The sequence below is a fragment of the Leguminivora glycinivorella genome, chromosome 7 (genome assembly GCF_023078275.1).
Source record: "Leguminivora glycinivorella isolate SPB_JAAS2020 chromosome 7, LegGlyc_1.1, whole genome shotgun sequence".
NCBI lineage: Eukaryota > Metazoa > Arthropoda > Insecta > Lepidoptera > Tortricidae > Leguminivora > Leguminivora glycinivorella.
The window spans coordinates 20,129,771-20,156,766 of NC_062977.1; the positions used below are offsets into that span (position 1 = coordinate 20,129,771).

The 26,996-nt window shown below is 38.7% G+C and overlaps 3 protein-coding genes across 3 annotated transcripts in view; 1 reads left to right on the plus strand and 2 right to left on the minus strand.

The window, feature by feature from the left end:
* LOC125228069 overlaps positions 1–26,996 on the minus strand; it is a 137,285-nt gene that overhangs the window by 41,970 nt on the left and 68,319 nt on the right. The window contains exon 3 of the mRNA XM_048132517.1: positions 9,373–9,452. Coding sequence (XP_047988474.1) covers positions 9,373–9,433 — 61 coding nt within the window. The 5' untranslated portion in view covers positions 9,434–9,452. The remainder of the gene's footprint in view (positions 1–9,372; positions 9,453–26,996) is intronic.
* Positions 11,225–13,630, plus strand: LOC125227899 (protein ANTAGONIST OF LIKE HETEROCHROMATIN PROTEIN 1-like). The gene is made up of 2 exons (XM_048132299.1): positions 11,225–11,673; positions 12,686–13,630. The coding sequence occupies exons 1-2, from the start codon at positions 11,378–11,380 to the stop codon at positions 13,596–13,598; spliced, it is 1,209 nt and encodes a 402-aa protein (XP_047988256.1). The 5' UTR covers positions 11,225–11,377; the 3' UTR covers positions 13,599–13,630.
* LOC125227900 (flocculation protein FLO11-like) lies at positions 11,682–13,729 on the minus strand. The gene is made up of 2 exons (XM_048132301.1): positions 13,634–13,729; positions 11,682–12,565 (listed from the first exon to the last, which is right to left on the minus strand). Exons 1-2 carry the CDS (start codon positions 13,644–13,646, stop codon positions 11,790–11,792), a joined length of 789 nt encoding a protein of 262 aa, XP_047988258.1. The 5' UTR covers positions 13,647–13,729; the 3' UTR covers positions 11,682–11,789.

A 26,996-nucleotide genomic window follows, 5' to 3' on the forward strand; every position in this document is an offset into this window, starting at 1 on the left:
TTGTAATGATAACAAATTATCATTGAACCTAAAAAAATGCTTTATTATCAATTACTCAAAGAAAAAACACAATATCGACTACAACTTTACTTTACTGAACCATCCTCTGAATAGAGTGACACAAATACGTGATCTGGGTGTTGTTATGGACTCCGAGCTATCGTTCAGGCCTCATTTGGAGTTTATTATAAAAAAGGCATATAAACAACTCGGTTTTATACTGCGCGTAGGAAAACTTTTTAAAAATAATCTCACCTATAAAATTCTATATAACAGTTTTGTTCGCAGCCATCTTGAGTTTGCCTCTTCTGTCTGGAAACCTTACCACGCCGTTCACATTGAAAGGATAGAACGCATACAAAAAAAGTTTATCATAGCTCTTGATTTTCGAACTGGTCATACTTACACTAGCTACCAAGACTCACTTAATTATCATAAGCTCCAAACGCTCAGTAGCCGCTGCGATTGTGCAGACTCTGTCATGTTATTTAAAGTCTTACATAGCTTAATAGACGTTCCCTCACTACTCCATCAAATTCAAATTAAAATCCCTCGAACTCGTCAGCGCCAATGTAGAAAAAAAGTTTTGTTCTCAATATCAAAAAGCCGCACCTGTTACGCACGAAATGTTTTTATAAGACGCGCGTGTAGACTATTTAATGATAATGTAAAACTTCAAGAAATTGATATATTCAATTGTAATGTTGTCTCCCTTAAACGTGCTTTCAGATAATGTTATAAAAAATAATTGACTTATATGATATTCCTTTATGCTACTGATTTCCTTTAAAGCACATTTATTTTAGACAAGTAAATGAATTGGATAAGCATCACTAAAGTTATTGTTATCTTAGTGTAAATTTATAAGGTAAAATGTGTTGCTCACTGTTTTGCACTGCATTATATTTAAAACATAAATGAAACCCCAGGTTTAGATTTTAGAAATACTATGTACTAATATTTTTGTAAAAGACCGTTTGTTTCTTTCTTAAATAAATAAATAAATAAAAACTTAACCGCCTTCTGAATTTCTTATAAAACTACGTCCATTAGCGACGCGTCCAATCGGATTCACCGTTCATTGTAAATGTATGCAGGGCTCGATTCGACGCTCACCTGGTAAGGCGTTAAAATAGATGCTAGATGTCGCTGTATGGGAATCAACAGCGATGAAGATGACGTTTAATAACTTTATCACTATTTTATTAATAATAAGAATATCATCTACCTACGTCTACAATACAGTGACTTTGGCGCAGTGAATTTAGTTTCGTAGGCCAATTCCACTTCGAGTTGTTAAAACAACGATACATGTTATGCGATTACTCAGTACTCACAGACGTCTGAACCGATTTGTATTATTTATCGTAATTCAAAGGTTAATTTAAGGTTATTTGCCAACCAGTTTAGGTTACCAAATTAAAATTAGTATGAAATAACCTTGCACTAATGCAAACCACAAGATTTGGTCGATAAAATGCAACTCTCTCGTCCGTTTTCGAAGAACTAAGAGAGAATTTACCAGTCGGTGAAGTGGCAAAAAAGATTTGATTTAAATGTAACACTGTAATTAGTAACGGTCATCGAAGTTATGAAACATAAAATTACACTAAATTCGATTACTTCAGCTTAAACCGTTTGTGTTAGTGTATTTTTAACCAATTTAAAAAAAACGGAGGAGGTTCTCAACGCACTTTTTGCTAATCACGAAAACATCATATGAAAAACGAAGCTTAATTTAAGACAAACAATGGGTTATATGTATAAAAAAGAAGAGAAATATGCAAACATTTATTTCTACAGGAAAAACCAACTAAGTAGGTATTCGACTGTTTCATTAAATCGTATTTGATCGTCAACTAAATACATTCTGAATATATATACGACAAATTAATAAACAAAAAAATATAGGTTTTAAAATGCCATACACATAACGTACATTTCTTCATGTTTTCATATAAAACGTGCCTTCAAACTTTAAAACCGCATTATCTCAAAATCGCCTATTTACACATAGTTGGTATTTGCAGTAATAGACCGTTATCCTTTCCTTCGTCACATCACATGCAAAACCAATTATAGTCCCTATACAACTTTTTGTTAGAATGACATTGCTGATGTTTGTAAACAAACATCTTCTGGAAAAACATCTTAAAGACATTTGGTGTATTTAGCCTGGCTTAAAATAAATAATTTTGTTGATAGTTTTATTTGCAAAAATCAAATATGTACACATTAAACTTTTTTGTAGAACATAAGATGGCTACTTTAACAAAATGTTTAAATGCAAAAAAACACTATACACCATTAAAAGGTTCTACTTGGCGGATAAAGCATAAAAGTTTATATTAAATATTCATATCACATTCTGGCAGTTTATAATGCAAAAAATTGACCATTAAGTAACTTTATGCGAAAGCTGTCTTTTGAATGCAGCCTCGTATCAATACATGGGTTTTAACATATTGTAGCCCTTGAAAACCTTATTCTATAGGTGCTAAAAACTCGATTTCGTCAAAAAGTCACTTAGTCGGTATTTGCATTAATGGGACGAATTATCGTTTCTGGGCCTACAGGACGCCGAACGTCCGCCAAAATTTTGTGCAATTTCACGAAATTCGATGAAATTCAAGATCAGCTTTCTAAGTTCTGGCAAATCGAGGAAGTTCCAGCCGTTAAGGAACAGATATATTCTACTGAGGAAGAGTTGTGTGAACAACACTTTAAAGAAAACATGTCACGCCAAGAAGACGGTAGATTCTCAGTAGGGATTCCTCTGAAAGCCAATGAATCCGAACTTGGCAATTCGTTCGAACGGGCCAAGTCGTGTTTCTTAGCGCTAGAACGCCGGCTGATGAACCAGCCTACATTAAGGCACATGTATGTTGATTTCATGAAGGAATATTTATCATTAGGTCACATGACGTTAAGTGACATAAATAATCCTCATGAAAATTCGTATTTCACGCCAAATCATGGCGTGTTGCGTGAGCAGAGCACCACGACGAAGCTTAGGGTCGTTTTTAATGCAAGTGCGCCGACCAGCTCCGGCTTGTCCTTTAACGACATTCAGATGGTCGGGCCCACAATACAAAGTGACTTGCTTTCTATACTTTTACGATTTCGGCAACACCGCTACGTTATGGCAGGTGACATTGAAAAAATGTACAGACAGGTGCTCGTCAATGAAAATCAACGTCACCTGCAGCAAATAATTTGGCGTGACGATCCTTCTAAGCCCCTCCAGACGTATGCTTTAAACACAGTCACATATGGCACAGCCTCAGCCCCGTTCTTGTCTGTTCGTTGCCTTAAGCAAATTGCGGACGAATGTGACAATGAACTGGTGCGAAAGGTCATTAGTGAAGACTGCTATGTCGACGATCTGTTGACGGGGCAAGAGACTGCCGAGAGTCTCTTAGAACTTCGTGCTCAGATTTCAAGGGAACTGGCGTCGGGTTGTTTTAATCTAAGAAAATTCCGATCAAACCTTCCAACATGTAGCGATGCTACTGACAGGAGTAGCGTTGATTTGAGCGAGCACGAACAATCGAAAACTTTGGGCCTAAGTTGGTCTCCATCAGACGATGTTCTACAATTCGACATTAAGACTGATCCCACTACTCCAGATGTCACCAAGAGAGTGATCCTATCCACAATATCTCAAGTTTTTGACCCTCTTGGGCTATTAAGTATTTTCATTATTTTCGGTAAAGTCATTCTCCAGAAACTCTGGTTACTCAAAGTGAGTTGGGATAGTCCGTTACCTCCAGACATCGTCAAGTCTTGGCTTAAGTTTCTACTCGACTTAAGCCACCTGCAGAAACTCAAGATACCACGGCACGTGGTGTGCGAAAACGCAAACAACATACAACTACACGGCTTTTGCGATGCATCGAAAGATGCCTATGGTGCTTGCGTTTACGTTAGGTCTACAGATTTGTTCGGTAACGTAAGGGTTCATCTTCTGTGTTCCAAAACTTCCAAAACGCGCGTTGCGCCAATAAAGGCAGTAACGATCCCGCGTCTTGAACTTTGCGGCTCTTTGGTGGCTGCCAAGCTCTTGGAAAAGGTTCTGCGAACCACGCGGCTACACGTAGACAGTTGTTTTCTGTGGACAGACTCAGCTGTGGTCTTAGGCTGGCTCAAAACGCCGCCTAACAGACTAAAGCCATTTGTTAAAAATCGCGTAGCCGACATACAAGAGATGACCAAATCACATTTCTGGCGTCATGTGCCCACTGCATGCAACCCTGCGGATTTATTGAGTAGAGGTGTCAGTGCTGCACAAAGTGACAAGTTAGACTTTTGGTTCAGTGGACCCAAATTCTTGCTAGAATCTGAAGATTCGTGGCCTAATAAGTCTCTTGATCAGGGCCAATCGGAATTGCCAGAAGTGCGATCAAATGTGACGTCAGTAACTGTCAAACAAAACGAATTGTTTCCGTTTGCACGTTTCTCGAGCCTGCGTAAACTTAAAAATATCATGGCATATGTACAACGTTTCATTGCCAACTGCAAAAATAAAGTTAAAGTAAAAGGCACTTTGTCCTTGTCTGAAAAACAATGTGCACTCGATTCATTGATAAAATTGTCCCAAATGGAATCATTTGATGAGTATGATATTTTAGTAAAGGGTAAAGCATTACCTCCAAAAAATAAACTGTTATCTTTGAGCCCATTTATTGACGAAAAGGGTCTACTTAGAGTAGGTGGTAGACTTAAAAACAGCAATTTCACATTCGAAAGGAAACATCCTATCTTACTCGTAGCCAAACATATTCTAACTAAGCTAATATTTCGGTTCGAACATATACGTTTAATGCACACAGGAGCTCAAAATTTGCTGACTTCAATTCATGAAGAATTTTGGCCTATCGGGGGCTGTAATTTGGCCCGATCTATTGTCCACAATTGCCAGCGTTGCTTTCGTCTTAACGCATAAGCAGCCCGTCCGATGATGGGTAATTTACCTGAGCAGCGCCTTCAGCCTGGCTATCCATTCCAGACTACAGGAATGGATTACGCTGGTCCTGTATTAGCACTTAATAAGAGAGGTCGTGGAAGCAGGTTAGAAAAGGTGTATATCGTCATATTTATCTGTTTCACCACCAAATGCGTTCATCTTGAACTCGTCAGTTCTTTATGCAAAGACTCCTTTCTAGCTACGCTGCGTCGATTTATTGCTAGACGATCTAAACCTGCTACCTTATACTCCGACAACGGAACTCAGTTCGTGGGAGCACGAAATGAGCTTTATAAGTTCCTCAATGATAATGCTAGTTCCATAACTGATGAAATGTCTAATGAGCGTATAGATTTCAAATTCATACCTGCTTACGCTGCTCATATGGCCGGTTTATGGGAAGCCAATATAAAATGTATAAAAGCCCATTTGCATCGGGTGTTAGGGAACGCACACTTAGTATTTGAAGACCTTTATACCGTTTTAGTCCAAATTGAGGCCATACTTAATTCGCGTCCCTTATCCCCACTATCGACTGACCCACATGACATGAGACCTTTAACTCCGGGGCACTTTTTGGTAGGACGACCGATGACTGCTTTGCCTTCGCCTATGTTTATGGACATGAACCAAAACCGTCTCACTCGTTTTGAACGGCTGGAGCAGTTACGCCAACACTTTTGGGCCAGGTGGCACAAAGAGTACATTAACGAACTTCAACAACGCACCAAGTGGCGCACCTCAAAGGGCCAGCAACTGAAAAAGGGATCATTAGTCCTCATCAAAGAAGATGGACTCCCGCCGATGAAATGGCGACTGGGGCGCATCACTGAGATTTATCCAGGGAGCGACGGAATCGCCAGGGTCGCGGATATCAACACCGCCAGAGGAGTGATACGCCGTGGCTTCAACCGCATCTGCCCGTTGCCTACAGCTGACGACGAGTTGAAAGTCAACCCTTTCAACGCCGGGGGGCATGTTCGGGATTGTTCGGATGTCCTCCCCGCCTCTTAGAGGACAACGGCCATCGCTGCATCTCCAGAATGCATACGACACTGACGCGCTCGCACGTACTTGCGTCCTTCTTAATTTTAACCAAAATCATGTAATTTAATTACTTACTACGATTAAACGCATGTCAAGAATGCAATTTTTTATTGAAGAAAGTATCAACCACACAGTAAAGAAAAAAAGAACACACACATCATTTGTACAAAGGCGAACTTATCCCATTAAGGGATTTCTTCCAGTTAACCTTACGAGAAGAGAGAGAATGTTATGAGATTTCCGAAAGAGTTAAAGTTATGAATCAAATGAAATTATAGTGTACTAGCTTTTTTGCCCGCGACTTCACTCGCGTTGAATTAGAAAATTGTGGAATGCTTAATACAAACTTCTATCCCCTAATTTAGGGAATTAGGGGATAAGAAAGTGCCAGAATGTAGCCTATGTCACTCTCCATCCCTTCAACTATGTCCACTTAAAATATCACGTCAATTCGTCGCTTCGTGTCGCTTTGAAAGACGGACAAACAAACAGACACACACACTTTCCCATTTACAATATTAAAGTACGGATTAAACTTTTACGATGTTTAGCCATTCTTTATATCTAACTTATTGCTATGGGATATTTATTAGAGTAAAATTAAATTAATTTTAATTTAAGTAACTCCTAAGTTTTGAGAAATGGTGTTGTTTCAGCGGTTTCGGAGAAGACATTTTAATCTATACTGAGTTATATATGTCTTTGTATACTATTTATAGACACTGTGTGTCTATAGGATGCTTAACGGGTTAATAGACAAATTGAAATGTAACATACTGTACATATATCATACACGCTTAATAGACAAATTGAAAGGTAAACACCCAAGAGGAAATGAAAAGGGAACGAATGTAACCAAAGCAAAGAACAAAATGTAAAGGGTCAGACTCAAATGTAAAATTTATATGTAATTAGGAGCACTTTGGGTCGCGTTGCCGAAGTTGTATTCCAACTAGAGATGAGCCAGTATCTGACTGATGTTCATATTCATATTCATATTTTCAGTTTCGGCATTTTTTATATCATGTCGGTGGTAAACAGGACCGCCTGATGGAAAGCGCATAAAAACGTTTCCAAACTTCAAAATACAAACAGCGAATTTTTCGAAAGAGCTGGTGTCCTATCGGTAAGAATGCGCCAAAAGGAACCTGCCTGTAGTTAAAATAAAATATTTTATTCCATAAAATAAGCATAATAATATTATTTTTATTTTAAGCTGAAGTGGGACTGGGCTGGTCATGTCTGCCGAATGCCGAATGAGCTATGGGCCAAGATCACCACAGAGTGGCGGCCCAGGCCAAAACGGGGGCCCGGCAGACCACGTATGCGATGGCGGAACGAGCTAGACTCCTTTTTGGAAGAATGGCCGAGGACTGCTCAACACAGGGAAGAGTGGAAAAAGCGGGGGGAGGCCTTTGCCCAGCAGTGGGACATGATAGGCTCCCAATAATAATAATATAATAATATTTTATTCCATGCACGAAAAAAGCATCAGATGACTATAAGAAAAACATAGGCAGAAGTTATTTTTATACCCAACTAGCTTTTTCACGCGGCTTCGCTCGCGTTAGAAAGAGACAAAAAGTAGCCTATGTCACTCTCCATCCCTTCAACTATCTCCACTTCAAAAATCACGTCAATTCGTCACTCCGTTTTGTCGTGAAAGACGGACAAACAAACAGACACACACACTTTCCCATTTATAATATTAGTATGGATTTCTATCTGTTCACTCGGCACAATTTCATATTAATTATAAGCTAATCGTTCAAATTCGTTTTGACAGTTCTTAAAAAAGCCGATTTGACTAGAAGGCAAGTAGCCTACTATTTCAATCCGAAGGTCGCTTGTTCGAGCCCCGGCTTATACCAATGAGTTTTTCGGAACTTGTGTATGATGTGCCATTTGACATTTGCCAACTAGTGTCTTTTCTCTTTTCTGTAAAGTAAGACATAGTGAGGAAACTGGATTAATCTCAACAGTAACATGAACCCTAAAAGTTTTGTAGGAACTAAAATTGTATAATATTGGAACAAAGCAAAATGATAATTGCAATGTTTTGCCAAATATTCGGCTTTTAAACCTAATGGGCCAAAATACGAATGGAGAACTTAGTCTCTGAGTTTTTGAAGTTTTAAAATAAGTTGCTCGATAGCGTAAACGTCCCGGAAAATTACAGTTATTGTATGGAGAAAGGGAACAACGCCCCTAAACGGTTACTAATTAAGAAATAACTAACCGTAAAATAAAATTTTGAAAAAACCCCCGACCGTGACCTAGTGGACCGATTTTCATGTAAATGGCTAAGAACACTCCCGACTAACTCAGCTTTCAGACAAAAAAAAAACTAAGTCTAAATCGGTTCATCCGTTCGGGAGCTACGATGCCACAGACAGACACACACGCAGACAGACGTACGTAACCGTAGGTACGCCGAAAACTAAATAATTACTGAATTTTCGTCCCATCTCTAATTCCAACCCTCTGATTAAACATGATGGGCTATCGAAACAAACCTAAAGATTAATATCCCATCAAGGACCGCCGACATTTTGTATAAAATCTCCCGCTGAATTAATTTAGATGAAAAAGACACTTAAGAAACACCAGCTGAAGGCGCTTCGGTTATCAAATTTATATCTGAGAGTCTTTTTCTGTTATAAAGGAAAATATTTAATAATGGCCAGTCATTTGCAGTCTTTTGTATTTTAGAGTTTGAAGGAAGGGAATTCGTTGGATTTTTTTGCTTCAGGGACTTCTTTCGACATTCTCAACTGTCAATTTTCAAATCATTTCATTTTTTTATTTAAACAAATAACTAAAAACATTTCTATTACGTAAAATTATAAAATACTAAAAGTAATAAGGAATATTTATATACAATAAAGGTAAAAAAGTAATCTATTTCCTAACTTAAAATTAACTTATAAGTAAAAAATGCTCCCCAAGTCGTCACTGAACACTGCCAGCCTTCTGGGCACCATAACACACAGTGACGACTTGGGGAGCATTTTTTGCTTATAAGTTAATTTCAAAATTAAATCGTGTAAAGACGGGTTTAGAAATTCACCACACTCTTTTCTACCTTGGGTGTCGTAGAAGTCGACTGTGAGATTGATAAGAGACCTGTTTTTGACTTCTGCGTGATAACAGTTAGCGCTAAACTTACGTGCCGCTATTTGTACAGCCGGCGTATCATGCTGCCAATTTTATCACTTACGTGGATAAGACATTGTCACTCTCACACTGACATACTTGCTAAAGCGTGACGGATGCTTTATCCACGTGGATAAGTGATAAAATTGGCAGCATGATACGCCGGCTGGTAGGTACTATTATATTAGAGAAGGTTGGCTTACCTCGGCAAGGCAGAGCGGCGAGCGCGGCTAGAACAAGCGCCGCGGCTGCCGGCACGTTCATACTGCTACATCCTCATACCCTGCAACAATATTACAATACATCAATAAAATTACAATTTATATTAAAGATGTAAGGGACTATCTACATACATACAGGCGACATACAGGCGGCGGAATGGACGCCAGCGCCGCGCCGCCCGAGTGCAATTTAAAAAAACCGGCCAAGAGCGTGTCGGGCCACGCTCAGTGTAGGGTTCCGTAGTTTTCCGTATTTTTCTCAAAAACTACTGAACCGATCAAGTTCAAAACAATTTTCCTAGAAAGTCTTTATAAAGTTCTACTTTTGTGATTTTTTTCATATTTTTTAAACATATGGTTCAAAAGTTAGAGGGGGGGACGCACTTTTTTTTCCTTTAGGAGCGATTATTTCCGAAAATATAAATATTATCAAAAAACGATCTTAGCAAACCCTTATTCATTTTTAAATACCTATCCAACAATATATCACACGTTAGGGTTGGAATGACAAAAAATTTCAGCCCCCACTTTACATGTAGGGGGGGTACCCTAATAAAACATTTTTTTCCATTTTTAGGGTTCCGTAGTCAACTAGGAACCCTTATAGTTTCGCCATGTCTGTCTGTCCGTCCGTCCGTCCGTCCGTCCGTCCGTCCGTCCGTCCGCGGATAATCTCTGTAACCGTTAGCACTAGAAAGCTGAAATTTGGTACCAATATGTATATCAATCACGCCAACAAAGTGCAAAAATAAAAAATGGAAAAAAATGTTTTATTAGGGTACCCCCCCTACATGTAAAGTGGGGTCTGATATTTTTTTTCATTCCAACCCCAACGTGTGATATATTGTTGGATAGGTATTTAAAAATGTATAAGGGTTTTCTAAGATCGTTTTATGATAATATTAATATTTTCGGAAATAATCGCTCCTAAAGGAAAAAAAAGTGCGTCCCCCCCCCTCTAACTTTTGAACCATATGTTTAAAAAATATGAAAAAAATCACAAAAGTAGAACTTTATAAAGACTTTCTAGGAAAATTGTTTTGAACTTGATAGGTTTAATAGTTTTTGAGAAAATTACGGAAAACTACGGAACCCTACACTGAGCGTGGCCCGACATGCTCTTGGCCGGTTTTTATTTTTGCACTTTGTCGGCGTGACTGATATACATATTGGTACCAAATTTCAGCTTTCTAGTGCTAACGGTTACTGAGATTATCCGCGGACGGACGGACGGACGGACGGACGGACGGACGGACGGACGGACGGACGGACGGACGGACGGACGGACGGACGGACGGACGGACGGACGGACGGACGGACGGACAGACAGACAGACATGGCGAAACTATAAGGGTTCCTAGTTGACTACGGAACCCTAAAAACGTCTCCTCAGTAGGTACATTTTGTAAAGGAAAGACGTAAGACGCGCCCCAAGCGACGCGGCGTGCGCCTCAAGCAACGCGGGCGTGGCGCCGCATCGCTTGGGGCTCCACTCGCCGCTAACGCCGTGGCTTGCGTGGGCGACGGTCGCGCGATGGTCGCGCGACGGCGATGCGACGCATACGAAATCAAACCTTATCGATATGGAAGTAGACGATGCGATGGCGACGGTCGCGCGACCGTCGCCCACGCAAGACACGTCGTAAGGCCTAAATGGACGCCTGCAGCGGAGCGTTCGGCGGGGCGTGTAGCGTGCATTCTATGCAGCTTCCACTCAGGACACTTGTATGAGCTTCAATTGTTTGAGATGAACGCCGCACGCCCCGACCCGTTGCAGTTGAGCGTGCACTCAGGGAAGGTTCTGCATGTCAAATACAATTAATTTCCCTAAGGCCCAGCACACATGGTGAAATGCAACTGCAACGAAACCCTTTTGAAATTATAGGTTTGAAACCAGTTTCAAACGTTTTCCACACACGCCGCAACCTAAATATGATGAAATTAGTCACAATAATTCCGATTTTGAGACCAGACAGACGTCTCCAAAATGTCTAGTTCAAGTGATGAAGAAGTTCTGGTTCTGTATTTGTATCTTCGACAAAGAAGGAGGCGTAAAAGAAGAAGTATGTGGTTACATCCCTACATTGAGAAGAATATCAACTGCCGTATGTTTGTGGCTGCCAAAGAATTACAACAAACTGACAGAAAATTCATGGATTGTTATCGTATGAGCAAAAATACATACCTTGAGCTTGTTGAAATAATGACACCTCAGCTGCAGAAACAGAATACTAACATGAGGGAATGTGTGAGTCCTCAAGAACGGCTATTAATAACACTTATGTAAGTACCTAATTTAAAATATTTATTTATACCATTTATAAGAACACAAACATTTATTTTTAATGAAAATTAAATTGGTTTTCTTCTTACAACACAAATATTTGTCACAAAATATTTTAATTAAAATTAAATTGGTCTCCGTCTTGGTTTACAAGATTGTATTCTGATGTAGAATTTGATGGTGTTTGTGTAGATACTCCGCTGAAGTCCAGAGGATTAGGTGTTGGTACTGGTTGCGCATATGAAGGACTACCATACTCTGTATACTGCGATATCGGAGAATATATTGTTTGATAGGACGTTTCGTTATTTAATGTAATTGAGTCACTCGTTGCTGCACTTTCAGGCGTAGGAGGAGTTGGATTCAATATGTCATCAATAAGGTTTAGTACACGTCTCTTGAATAATTTGAATTGTTGCAGATTCATTTCTCTTAATTCAGGTGCGAGACTATTTAAAAACGACATAACAGAGTCCGTGGACGTCTGAGATTCATTTATGCGAGTAGATTTCTGTTTTAAATAATTAATGAAATGCTTATCAGTCTCGTGCAATGAAGATTTCTTTCGCTTTGGGTTGGAAGAATGATGAGCGGAATCATCATGAGTACTAGGAGGGCTAGGCTCGTCTACATTACTGCGCTCAGTAGATTGCTCGAACTCGGTAGGCACATCGTTTGACACATCAGTTGTCGTATTCTCTCTTGAACTAGTAGATGGCAAGTTCCCTGCCTCGTGCGGAATCACCGGTTTTACATATGGTGTTAAAAAATGCAAGTAATCGAGTAAATAGTATGGTTTCTTCTTTTTTCTTCCAGAACCACTTGGCAAAGGTTTCAAGTGTCTCATATAAACAACACGCATATTTCGCCATTTTTCCTTGCATGCGGCACCTGTAACAAGATATAATAAAAAAAAAACATTAAAAAGCGTCTTTCAAATTTTAGATTTACTATATTTATATTCTTCAATCTTTAAATGTTTTACTTATACCTAGCTTTATTTGTTTTCAGGTATTTAGGAGGTACATCTACTACATATGTGGCATTGGGCTTATATTTCGCCAGAGGAGAATCCACAATTGCAAACATCGTGGCTGAGACTACAAAAAAAATATGGGAAACTTTAATGAATACATATATGGCGGTTCCAGACACAAATAAGTGGAAACAAATTGCTGAACGATACTATACTTTGTGGAATATGCCTAATTGTTTAGGATCTCTTGACGGAAAACATTTTAAAATAAAAAAGTATCCTAATACAGGATCTGCAAATTTTAATTACAAAAATTACAATTCTGTAATTTTAATGGCATGTGCCGATGCTGATGGTTTGTTTACAATGATAGAAGTGGGATATGCAGGTAGAAATAGTGACGCAGGTATTTTCAGAGTTTCAGACATGAAGCGTCTTATTGAGTCTGATGCACTTAATATTCCTGCACCAGCCCGTTTACCACTTGATGAAAATAATTACTCATTCCCATTTTACTTTGTTGGAGATGAAGCCTTTCCTTTGGAAAAATACCTAATGAGACCTTTTCCTGGAAGGACTGCCACCAACACCTCACGGGTCTTTAATTATAGACTATCCCGCGCAAGAAAAAGTGTTGAGTGTACTTTTGGCATGTTAACAGAAAAATTCATGTTATTCGAATCACCAATACGTTGCCGAACCCCTGAGGTGGTCAATAATATAATAAAAAGCGCTTGTGTCTTGCACAATTTTGTGAGATCCAAGGAAGGAATGTCATATCAGGCAACGAACATCAGTGGGGGAACAAGTCAACGACCTAATGGTATAATTCCACATGATTTGATCCTAGGACCCAATCCTTCATCTTTAGCTTTAAGAAAATATTTGAATAATTACTTTTTGGCACCTCAAACCGCATTGCCTTGGCAATGGGCTTATTGTATTTAAGAATTATAATTAAATAAACAAAATAATCAGCTCACCTGTCATATTCATTATTTTTCCAATTTCAGCCCATGCTTTATCAGTCTCATTCTTGCGAGAGTAGCTTGAAAGTGTTGTATTGTACAAGCAAGGATGCTTCTAGAAACTAGTGTCTTAACTTAACTCTTTAGGAGCAGAAACGTCTGCAATCGATGCTATTAGACTATAGAATAAATTTAAAAGTTTTAAATAAATGAGGGTGAGTTATGAACTCAGCCTTTGAATTGGTACTCTAATGTTCTGAGCGACTGAGACCTGATCCATAGATAGTCAGCGGAAATTTCCATCATATAAGTCAATGGAAGATGTGAGAGCGGATTGTCGTATGTACGAGTATTTAGGTATGTAATCACAGAATATATAATAGTACAAGTACAGAAGGCTCACTCCTTTGATGTTCACAAAATGCCGTTCAGAAAATTCTCAATTCTTATCTATATTAACAAAGGGACCGCACGCGAGCAGCCGACATTGAATTTTATTGCGCCGCGCGAAGGTCGTCGCCACTGAATGGGCCGCGAACTCGCGGCCGCCGGTATGTACTTGTAGCGCGGCGATGGGATCGCAGAGTGAGCCGCCCCTGATGTAAGCACAAAGTACTTACTCAGAGTTCACGACATTACATTAAGGTCACACAGATGTCGCCACTACCCTTTGTTAGGAACCGTACCTACCTACCTACTGAGAATCAGCTATTTTGACCCCGGTCAGCGACCGAGTTAGGGCATTCTGGGAAACCGGCTTAATGAAATAGTCATTGTGTTGTCTTGTATACTCACTGACGGGCGTAAAAGTACATCGTACAAGCCTTGTATTACAAGTGTGTTTCCATGACAACCCATACGATTTGACAGTTCGCGCACTTGTAATACAAGGCTTGTTCCTTTCGAGAAACGGGCCTATTATCCTATCTAGTCTATCCTCAACTATATTAGATTACCTATTCATATTAAATCCATTGTTATTGATAACAAACACTTTTTGAACGAAAACAAATACGAAAATCCTGCATATAACTTAAATGTTCAAAAATGGCTACTGGCCTGAATTTATGTGCGAGGCTCAAACTTCTTTTTAAGGCTTTACCTATGCTTTAAAGCTTAATGGATGAAAGCAACTCAGACGGTCTTAGAAATCGTAAACTCATGAATAAACAAATGTTTGAATGGGAAACAAAGACGTGCGAATAATCCAGACAGTGAATAGAAGTTGAAGGTTGATAAAATATAAGTTTTTGGCAAAAGTTTTTATCGCCGACTGTACCTTTCTTTCAATAATCATCTACTGCTCTCCGATTATAAAACCCCCTTACTCGTTGGGGATACGACGTTTCATGACAGAGTTCCTATGACCACCTTTCTGCTACATCATCAGATCAGCTCCATGATACCATAATATTGCATTGTCACGTGATTTACATATGTGTGCAAAATTTAGCTTAATCGGAAACCGGGAAGTGGGTCAAATTTAGCTTCTACGTTTTGACGCACACTAACAAGGCAAGTTGAATAAAAGCTTGTAATTATGTTTGTAACGATTACAAAACAAACAGAACAAAGTACTCTTACGAATAGGTATTTGTATTGACAATATCAATAACATTAAAAAACCGGCCAAGAGCGTGTCGGGCAACGCTCAGTGTAGGGTTCCGTAGTTTTCCACATTTTTCTCAAAAACTACTGAACTTATCAAGTTCAAAATAATTTTCCTAGAAAGTCTTTATAAAGTTCTACTTTTGTGATTTTTTTCATATTTTTTAAACATATGGTTCAAAAGTTAGAGGGGGGGGACGCACTTTTTTTTCCTTTAGGAGCGATTATTTCCGAAAATATTAACATTATCAAAAAACGTTCTTAGTAAACCATTATTTATTTTTAAATACCTATCCAACAATATATCACACGTTGGGGTTGGAATATAAAAAATATCAGCCCCCACTTTACATGTAGGGGGTACCCTAATAAAACGATTTTTTCCATTTTTTATTTTGGCACTTTGTTGGCGTGATTGATATACATATTGGTACCAAATTTCAGCTTTCTAGTGCTTACGGTTACTGAGATTATCCGCGGACGGACGGACGGACGGACGGACGGACGGACGGACGGACGGACGGACGGATGGACAGACAGACATGGCGAAACTATAAGGGTTCCTAGTTGACTACGGAACCCTAAAAAAGACAGAACAAAATTTCAATCATCCGGAATCACAAAATTCAAATAGTATTTATCAAAAAATGGATTCAGTGTTTCGATTGCTACCGAGTGTTAATGATTGTGACTTAATAAGCAATGAACCAAATAATATATGATGATATTGCACATGATGTTGCTGTGTTGTTTGTAACGATAGATGAGCATTTCTTTTTTTTTTGCCAATAAAAATTTTTTGATTGTTTTAGGGAGTTTTAGGTCAATTGTACTCAGAATCACGAGTACTTTCAATCTCACTGGGAGACAAAAAGTGTCCCAGAATTTCCATACATTTTTGTTACTTTCCTCTTTTGTTACCCCATACAACATGTACGGAAAATGGTAACAAAATAAGAAAAAATCGTATGGGACAATTTTTTTAACTACTAGGATTGAAAAAGCTAGTAATTCTGAGTAGAAATAGTATATTTTTTTTCAAAAATATCACACTTCATAAAAGTGGCAAAAAAAAAAGAAATGCTCAGATATGTATAATTATGTGGTGAGATCTATGTTGTAAGTAATATTATATCGATACTACACGATTACATACAATTTATTTAATTAATACAATTTTAGGGGGGTCTTTTTATTAACTAGTCTCTAATAGATAATCAAACGTGTCAAAAAACCGTCAGACATAAATGTATGTAGAAATATATAATATTCAAAGCTTCTTTGTAAATGTTCAATAAGAATAAATTGTAGAAGACGACAAAGGACTCATACATTCAAATATTTCAAATACGAAGAAGAGACGTTCATACCAATAATATTTTTTCTTTTTTTTAATTAGCCTCTTTTGTGTCCCACTGCTGGGCAAAGGCCTCCCCTCGCTTTCTCCATGAGGGGGATTTAGACCATAAGCCCACCACGCTGGTCCAGTGCGGGTTGGTGGGTCGTCAGAGCCTCGTTCGTTGTTTAGCAGGGTACACCACGTGCAGGTGAGGATGACTTGAAGCCCGAGAGATGTTGTTTGGGCCCCCTTGTACCCCCTTGTACCCCCTTGTATGCCAATAATAATATAAACAAATTACACAAATGATTAATCATTTCTCTGAAATGTCAAAAATAGGGTCTTTAAAAAGGGCCTTTTTATTTAAATGGAGTTGAATGAAAAGAATTGTGTTAAACGAAATCACAAATAAAAGACGCTACTCCGGCAAGCCGTCGCGATTTAACTTACTCTCGTTAGTAATATTCAACTTCCTCCCCTTGTTACACAATGTACTATTAAGTACCTATAGGAAACTAGCCTATTGACTAATCTAGATGTGAAAAATGGTTGTTAATTTGTTACTAAATAGAACAAAGAAACAGAAACAAACTTTTTCACCACACTCGCTCGTAAACGGTGTTATTACATGCCTGCATACTGATACGTAATGAGCTATTTTATGAATACCTGGGTGGGGCCTTCCACGGCCTGTCAAAAATTACAAGATGGCGGACGAATGTTCGAAATGTCAGCGAGGTATTTCATTACATTTAGTTTAAAATTTGGTTATTACTTCGCGCGTGTGATGAAAAACATTGTGGATCACGGGCGGCTGAAGGATTACAACTCGAGTTTTTAAAGTCTCGAAAACAGCCTCACGTTCGTAATCCTTCACTTTCCGACAATGATGATGATGATGATGATGATGATGATGATGATGATGATGATGATGATGATGATGATGATGATGATGATGATGATGATGATGATGATGATGATGATGATGATGATGATGATGATGATGATGATGATGATGATGATGATGATGATGATGATGATGATGATGATGATGATGATGATGATGATGATGATGATGATGATGATGATGATGATGATGATGATGATGATGATGATGATGATGATGATGATGATGATGATGATGATGATGATGATGATGATGATGATGATGATGATGATGATGATGATGATGATGATGATGATGATGATGATGATGATGATGGTGATGATGATGATGATGATGATGATGATGATGATGATGATGATGATGATGATGATGATGATGATGATGATGATGATGATGATGATGATGATGATGATGATGATGATGATGATGATGATGATGATGATGATGATGATGATGATGATGATGATGATGATGATGATGATGATGATGATGATGATGATGATGATGATGATGATGATGATGATGATGATGATGATGATGATGATGATGATGATGATGATGATGATGATGATGATGATGATGATGATGATGATGATGATGATGATGATGATGATGATGATGATGATGATGATGATGATGATGATGATGATGATGATGATGATGATGATGATGATGATGATGATGATGATGTGTTCCTGTTATCCCTCACTGGGACATAGGGCTCTTAGAAGAATCTTCCACTTTTCGCGATCCTGGGCGACTACTTCCAAATCCTTCCAGCCTAGTCCACATGCGCCAGCCTCCTTCTCCACTGACCGCCTCCACGTGTTACAAGGCCGTCCCGACCGTCTACTGCCAGTGATTGCCAGCAGAGATGTTTTTTTTATTGTATAATAATTTGCTACGTTTGTTTACTTAGTTTGTCTTTCGCGAATACTCGTGAGGAATGTTTCATACATAAGCTACTTTTATTTTTTGTAACAAAAAAAAGCGTGTTACAAAACTAAAAAGCCAAAAATAATAAACCTTCGAATTCAGATTTCTTATCGGATTGCAATAATCTAAACATCCAAATTATAAACAAATCAATTACTTTTGTAGTCGGTACCAGACCTGTTCGTCGCCTTGCTATTACCTGTTTGCCCCACCCAACCATACGCAGGCTGGCCCCGACTCCAAAAATAATTGATTTGTTTGTTTATAATTTGGATGTTTAGATTATTGCAATCCGATAAGAAATCTGAATTCGAAGGTTTATTATTTTTGGCTTTTTAGTTTCTCCGTGTTTTGTAACACGCTTTTTTTGAAGGCGGTTTTATTTTTTGTTAAAAAGTTAATTTATTTGTTGATTTTTAGTGTTTCCTAGTGATATTATATGTATCAGTCCGAATATTACGTTTATTATACATAGAACTCCATTTTCTTTAATTTTAGGGTTTAAATAAGTACCTATTGTAAGATAACTGCATAATAATACATGTGTCATTAGTATTAAAACAAAACTTATAATAAAAATTAACCTAGAACGAAGTACAAAACTAAAACTAATACTTACCTAAAAACAAAATTATTTAAAAATAAAAATAAATTTAAACCAACTAGGCAAGGTCACCGAGGTCTGAACCCGCCGGTAGGGTTCCCATAAGGCTAGCTGCGTTCCCCCTTTGGATCGCAATGCCAATTCGTTGGGCGAGGAACGAGCCAGCCCTATGGTCCCCGGTGACATCACAGATTTTTTTTGAAAGCTCCTTAATTAATTTGTGAGCGCTTGGGCACCACGGTCCTAGAGTTTCGACTGCAAATGCCGCAAATATATGATGGTCCGTGAGGGCTATATATTTGCGACATTTTGCCGCTTCAGCAGCAACGGCTGCCCCGCCCGCTCTCATTGACGTTGAGCTGATGTGAGACGGCGCCAGGGTGTCCACACACGTTGCGTCCCAAATAAGGGGCCGTCCGACACTCCAGGGCACAAGAGTCATTCCGTCGGGCCTTTTGCCGTCGTCACGCGTAAGGCCGGGTGGTTCGAGAACAGCTGGAACGTTTGCGCTGACGAAGGCCCGACGGAGGATATCATTTAAGGAGGCGTGGCGTGACAGTCGACCGGCGCTTTTAGTGCACGATAAACCGTGGTATCCAAGGCTGTCCACAGAAGCTCCGCAGAGGCAACGATGGGGTGAAACAATATTGGATCCCAGGCGCAAACCGACAGCCAGCCTAAGGGTATTATTGTCCATGAGTGTTCCTAAGTTGGCTGATGGCAGAGCATGTAACCAAGAGCCTGACTCTCTTTCGGACACAGCCAAAATGCGTGCCTTTTCTTGGCTGGTCGAGCAGGAGTTTAATAGGTGGGAATGGACTTGTGTGCAGATAGGTTGATCCCAGTGATTCTTTGAATCGATTTATTTGTTGGTAGATCTTTTCCAGGGATTGCCATTTTCCAGGCGGCTTCTGCCTCAGACAAGTACGTAACCTCGAAACCACAGAGTGATGGCGAAAGGATTTTGCCTACGAGGGTAAGCGTACTATGTACTGAGGACAGAAACGCGGGTAAAGCCACACCTGATATTTGGCGTATACCAAGACCTCCGAACCTAATTGGTAGCGTGGCGTGAAGGAATTGACGATCGTTAATTTTGACATTTAGAATTTTTTCCAGGTTAGTATGTAGGATTGAGTCTATGGATGCGGTAATGTTTGGAAATTTCCATAGCGGACTGCAGCGAAGAGAATATGTAAACTTGGGTACGAATAGACAGAAACGAAGAATACAGAGTGCCATGTGGGAATTAATTTCGAGTAGACGGTCCGAGAATTCTGAAAAACTATTGACTTTTGATGCGATGAAATCCGAATATATGTACAGTAGTGAAAGAATTATCCTTTAACTCCTAACCATTGAGGAGTTGACCTTCCATCATCAGCTCAGCCACATAAAATTATTACCATCAGGCGTAAATACTGGTGTATTTGAAAAATACACTAAAAAGTTACATGTGCCTAACATTTGAAGATTTCTCCAAGATCCCATCATCAGACCCCGACTTGGTGCCAATGGGACCATCTCGGGGTTATACCCGTTCGATCAAAAAAAAAAAGTTTGAAAATCGGTCCACGATTCTCGGAGATATCGAGTAACATACATACAAAAAAAAAAATTAAAAAAAAAATCTGTCGAATTGAGAACCTCCTCCTTTTTTGAAGTCGGTTAAAAACCCCTTTTAATTTACCAGGAAATACCACTAGGATAAACTCGGAAAGAAACATAATATAAGGAAGGTTTTATAAAGAAACAATAAGTTATCCTCCACAAGGATCTTGATATCTTCCTCATGTGTCGTTCATAGCACATATTTGCACAATTATGGAAATGGAAGGAAACAAAAAGCGTGTTTTCATGTAACGTCAACACGAGAGACATAAGGTACCATCGAAAACATTGTCTTTCTAAACGCAATATCACATATCTCCTTTAATACATACCTTTAGATTAACAACATACATTTTCGCAACGCTAACGCAACGTTTACGTTTTCGTAACGTAATTTTCGAAGCACTGGTAGTCTAGCGGTAAGTGCGTGCGACTTTCGTTCCGGAGGTCGCGGGTTCGATCTCGCACCAATGAGTTTTTCGGAACTTATGTGCGAAATGTCATTTGATATTTGCCAGTCGCTTTTCGGTGAAGGAAAACATCGTGAGGAAACCGGACTAATTCCAATAAGGTCTAGTTACCCTTCGGGTTGGAGGAAGGTCAGATGGCAATCGCTTTTGTAAAACTAATGCCTACGCCAAACCTTGGGATTAGTTGTCAAAGCGGACCCCAGGCTCCCATGAGCCATGGCAAATACCAGGATAACGCAAGGAGGATGATGATAAATTTTCGTAACGACGGAAATCAGTGCTTTAAAAAAATGCTACACCTGAATCGAAATATTGGTGTTGGTTAAAATAATTATAACAATTTTCTATCGAATTACACTATCACGTTCCATTAAAACCTAATATTAATTATTTTACCAATACTGCGGGAGTAGAATTATTCAATACGCTTGCTAATTTGACCACATAACATAAATTATACGCTATGTAGCCTACGTTTCAAATATGATACATTTAAATTGATTGGCACAGAATATATAATAGTACAAGTACAGAAGGCTCACTCCTTTGATATTCACAAAATGTCGCCATTCTAAATTCTTACCTATATTAACAAACGGACCGCACGCGAGCAGCCGTTTCCAAAGTAACCATTGAATTCAATTGCGCCGCGCGTAGGTGGTCACCACTGAATGGGCCGCGAACTTGCGGCCGCTGGCATGTACTTGTAGCGCGGCGATAAAATCGCGGAGTGAGACGCCCTGATAATATCAAACTGACCAAACTCATAACACTGCCCCGGTAAAGCAATAAGCAGTATCTCAAAATCAAAAACATTTGAAAATGGAAATGTCAGTTATAAAACTTAAGGTATATGTTTGCATTAAAATTTTATTTGGGATACTGCTAATTGCCTTATGAGGGCAGAACAGTGGCTGCAAATATCAGATTTTGGAATTTCGTTCCCACGAAATAACCGAATACTATCCGAGCACATTTATCTTGCTCAGGCTAGTAAGCGTGTAGGTAGATCTATCATTCTGACCTAGATTTAAACGTTATTAATGCATATATCCTATTCGTGCTACGAGTATTTACTTCGAATTTAGATGCGTTTCTGGAAAACTGTTCTAAATTGAATGTATATGCAAGGGCATTTTCAGAAGATGACGTGTATATTTGTGACAACCAGCGCCAATCTGTCACGCACGCTGCCAATAGGCCAAGATTTAACGCTATAATATAATAATAAGTATGGTGCGCTCCAAAGGTTTTTGAAGTGAAATGTCTAACGCGACTTCCAACTGACAGCGTTAAGCGTTTATTGCTCAGTGTTGCCAACTCGTATTTAAAAATAAAAACCTCGACCGCGACAAAGTAGATCGATTTTCATGAAACATGGCTAAGAACACTCCCGATTAACTCAGCTTTCAGACAAAAAAAACTAAATCTAAATCGGTTCATCCGTTCGGGACCTACGATGCCACAGACAGACAGACAGATAAACAGACAGACAGACAGACAGATAGACAGAACACCCCGTCGTTTTTGCGTTGGGGGTAGCAATGCACGGACGAGAAGTTTCCAAAGTTGCAGAACTTTCCTCATGAGAATTTTGGGTAACTTCTGAGAATGTTCTCGAGAAGGAGAATTTATCAGAATACTTAGTAACTTCGTAGTTTATACCATGATTTCGTCGGACTCAGCAAGTCAAGACGTAGTCCCGTGGTAGAGCGCTGGCTTCGTATGCCGATGTTCTCAGGTTCGATCCTGACAGCGATCTTTTTTTTTAATATATATTTTGACATGACCAAATCAAGATCAATCAATCAATCAAGAAATAATAGTTCGGTACCTAATTTAAAAAAAGTCAGGACTAAAACTGTGAAGTCTGGAAGTCCAAATGTTCCCTGAAGTATAGTGAGAATTTAAGCAACTTATTGGTAACTTGTCACTCACCAACAAAATATCTAACTGTAATAGACAGTATTATATGTATAATAACATATAGTTTTATATTATGCCCACGTAAACTTTATTTTAATTATATTCTCTCGTTTAAACAATAAATTTCATGTTGCAGGAATGTTCTGCGAACATTCTCAAGAATGTTTCCGCTTTTTGGGAATGTTCTGCAATTTCTCCATTACTAGTTGGGGGTTAAAAAAAAACAACACGTTAAAAAGTTTCACTTCTTCCGCGAGGAAACTCCACGTACATTTTTTTTATTTGTGTAAACCACGTAATTCCTGCATAATGGTCATAGATAAATTTCTTACTTATCAACTTACCACGACATTTACTCTGCAGCGTTAAATTCACTTCTTTTAAAACGACTCGGTTTATTTAAATTCTGTTTACGGTACTGATAAAAACATTACGGTTGCAGCAAAATAAATGGCCGGTTCATAATGTTAGCCGAACATTATCCTTATTTAGAAGATATAGAGCTCACTTGAGTCAGTTCAGACTTCTTCGTGTTTTTAAGAAAAGAATAAGTCTGAGCGAAGTTTTCGTATGCAAATAGTACTAGCAGTTTGGGGGTTGGGTGAAACTTGTGTATATAAGTTAAAAGCTAATTCAACATGTTTAAAAGATAGATTATATGGGTTACATTACTAGATTTAGGGCAAGGCCTTGATTTAGAGACATTCGAGATCAGCTCCTCCCAAATACCTCGAAACAATTGTTTCGTTGCTCAAGAGTCACGCCTAAATGATGACATATAAATAGTGATGTGCAAGTTGCGGAAACTTTCCAAAAAAATCTTAAATTTCTTGAAAAATTCACGAAAATTTCACGAAAAATAAAAGGAATTTAATTTATGAAATGGAAAGTTTCCATCCATACAAAGTATGGAAAGTTTCCGAAGTTTTCCTATGTGAAAATTTCAGAATTTTGGAAACTTTCCGTCGGCACATCAGTACATACATACAATCACGCCTGTATCCCATAAAAGGGTAGGCAGAGCACATGACACAACTCAAATTTCAGTGCCACTCTAGGCAAATAAGGGGTAGCAAGAAAACTAAAAATAGACCATTTTACCCACGTTGCAATTTAACCCCTGTCTCATCATGACACGGACGTTGTAAGCCTATGATGAAATTCGGACCAGATTAAGGGTCGTTTGCGCCAAACCGTCTGTCACAGAATTTGGCGTTCGCATTTTTTTTTGTATTGGGAATTTTCATAAACATACGCTGCGTGACCACTGATGTGCCGACGGAAAGTTTCCAAAATTCTGAAATTTTCACATAGGAAAACTTCGGAAACTTTCCATACTTTGTATGGACAATTGTATGGGTGGAAACTTTCCATTTCATAAAGTTTCCTGAATATTTCAAGAAATTTAAGATTTTTTTGAAAGTTTCCGCAACTTGTACATCACTATGCGTGAAGTTGATATGTCTGTTAAAGTGGTTGATGCAACGGCCCTAAAGTTGACATTGTGTATTTGACTGTTATCATTATCACAAGTGAGTGTCTGTCAAATTACACCAGCTTGACAGCACTGGCTTCCTTCGAAAGCGGTTGGCCCTAAAGTTGTTTACACAAACAACAAAACACAGGGTTAAATAAAAAGGACCGTTCAAACCTTGCATAGTGACTTTTGAGGCCATAATGAACATCTTTTATTATGGGACCAATGTTGAGGCTGTTCCATAGAAATGAGCGGCATCATGACAGTCGAAATGTATCAAACAGCTTTTTTTTTGCGATTTTGAATCTCGCATACGGGATTTTGCCACTAAGATACCGGCTGAAAACGGTGACTTGCTTATTTTGTTTAGTGACAATTTTCTGAATTCGAACGAGTGAGACTCAAAAATCGGTCTGTTGGTCCCATAATAAATCTCGTTTAGTTTGAACGGTACCTTTTATTATTTTTTAATATTTTGGTCGCTTGAATTTGCTGCCGTTTTTCAATAATATGATGCTTCTTATTTAAGGCTCATATTTTTTTTTTTCGCCACAATATTAATACACAGCCAAATTATATTAATGTATGGCGACTTAACTTCCCGTTTAATATTTTAGTTGCCTGGTTAATTATAAAAGCCTTTTTGTTTCACCGCGTAGTGGTAAGAACTGTGGACACGGACAGGACTGCACATTTTGACCCTAGACTGTTGTCAAACTTTGGTTTTGAAGAACTTATTTTATTGCATTATAGCTTATGTGGTCGGGTAATGGTGTTGAGATAAGCAAGGATTAGCCCTTCACCCTTTTGCACGCATTCGCTGACCCTTCCTAATTGGCAGGCCTTCCTTAATTCGCTTTACTTCGTCGAAGACATTATACCACCAACGGGTGTCTATTGCTTCCCATAAAGTCTTAGGTTAGTCATAGTCATAGTCGTTAGTCATAGTTTGGTTTTGCTCAGGAACGCGAAACTCTTCGGGATTGGCATAAAACAAACGTAATCTATTTAACCTAACCTATCTATACCTAGATATTTATGTACCTAGATAACTTTCTTAACTTAGTACCTAATATAATTTGTGAAGGTTTGCACTGCATTTTTATTAGACTTGATGTTAGTGAAACTATTCAGAATCACGAGCTTCTTTGATACTAATCAAAGAATTTTCTCCCAAAATATACCTAGCATCACTAGCATCACATTATCTGAGCATCAAATATTTTTGATGTTGAGTTTTAGTCGAAGAAATGAAATGGAAGTACTATGTCCCTCTCTCTCTAGCCAGTCGTGTGGTAAGTGTGTCGCGATAAGCGGGAATGAGCTCTTCAGCCATCTGCACGGATTCGCCGACCCTTCCTAATCGGCCGGGCCTTCTGTAATTCGCTTTACTTCGTCGCAACCACAGATTAATCCACCATAGATGATGTTTATAAGACACCGAATTTGGGTAAGGCGTGCACCTTTCCATATCTTAAACGGCGCAGTTTAATGCGATAAACGCAATGTGTTTGCCTTATATTATATAGGTTACATATTTTAACTGCAATGTCACAATTTGGATTTCTTTCAAGAGTGGCACTGAAACATAGTAGTTCATGTGCTCTGCTTACCCCTTTATGGGATACAGGCGTGATTATATATGTACACATACATACATACATACATACAATCACGCCTGTGTCCCATGAAGGGGTAGGCAGAGCACATGAAACTACTCAGGTTTCAGTGCCACTCTTGGCAAATAAAGGGTTGAAGAAAACGAAACTGTGACATTGCAGTGACAGGTTGCCAGCCTCTCGCCTACGCCACAATTTAACTCATATCCCACAGTCGCCTTCTACGACACCCACGGGAAGAAAGGGGGTGGTGAAATTCTTAACCCACGGTCACCACACGGGCAATATATATATTTATATTATATATGTATATATTTTAAATCATATTTACAATACTACCGCTTTTACTTTTTCTACGTTCTGTTATCACTTGCGTTGGATGCCGCCTATCGAAGGCGACGTCATCTCAATCAGATATCCCTGTTAACGGGCAAGAATTAAAGAGATCGGCAGTTTGTATGAAACTTTCCTTTTTTGTTAGTACCTACAGAATGTATAGAAATAGAATAGAATAGAATAGAATAGAATAGAATAAACATTTATTCGTGAACACAGACAAGACAAAATACACATAATAACAACAAGACAGAAAATAATGAAGTCCCACGAAATGGCCTCATCTCAGCGTGTTGCTGGTTACTTCCAGCGCTGATCTTCCGATGAGACCATCAAGTGAGAAAGATTCACGGAGGGTAACAGACAGAAGAAATACAAATCACATACAAGAACGGGGTCAAACAGTTACGAAAGTGAAAACGTAACAAGAAAAATAACAACAGACTGTGGTCGAGACACAAAATAAAAAGAATAATAACAAACAGAACACACTAAATTAATTAAAAGAAAACAAATGTTGTACACTGATCGCACGTTTAAACGTT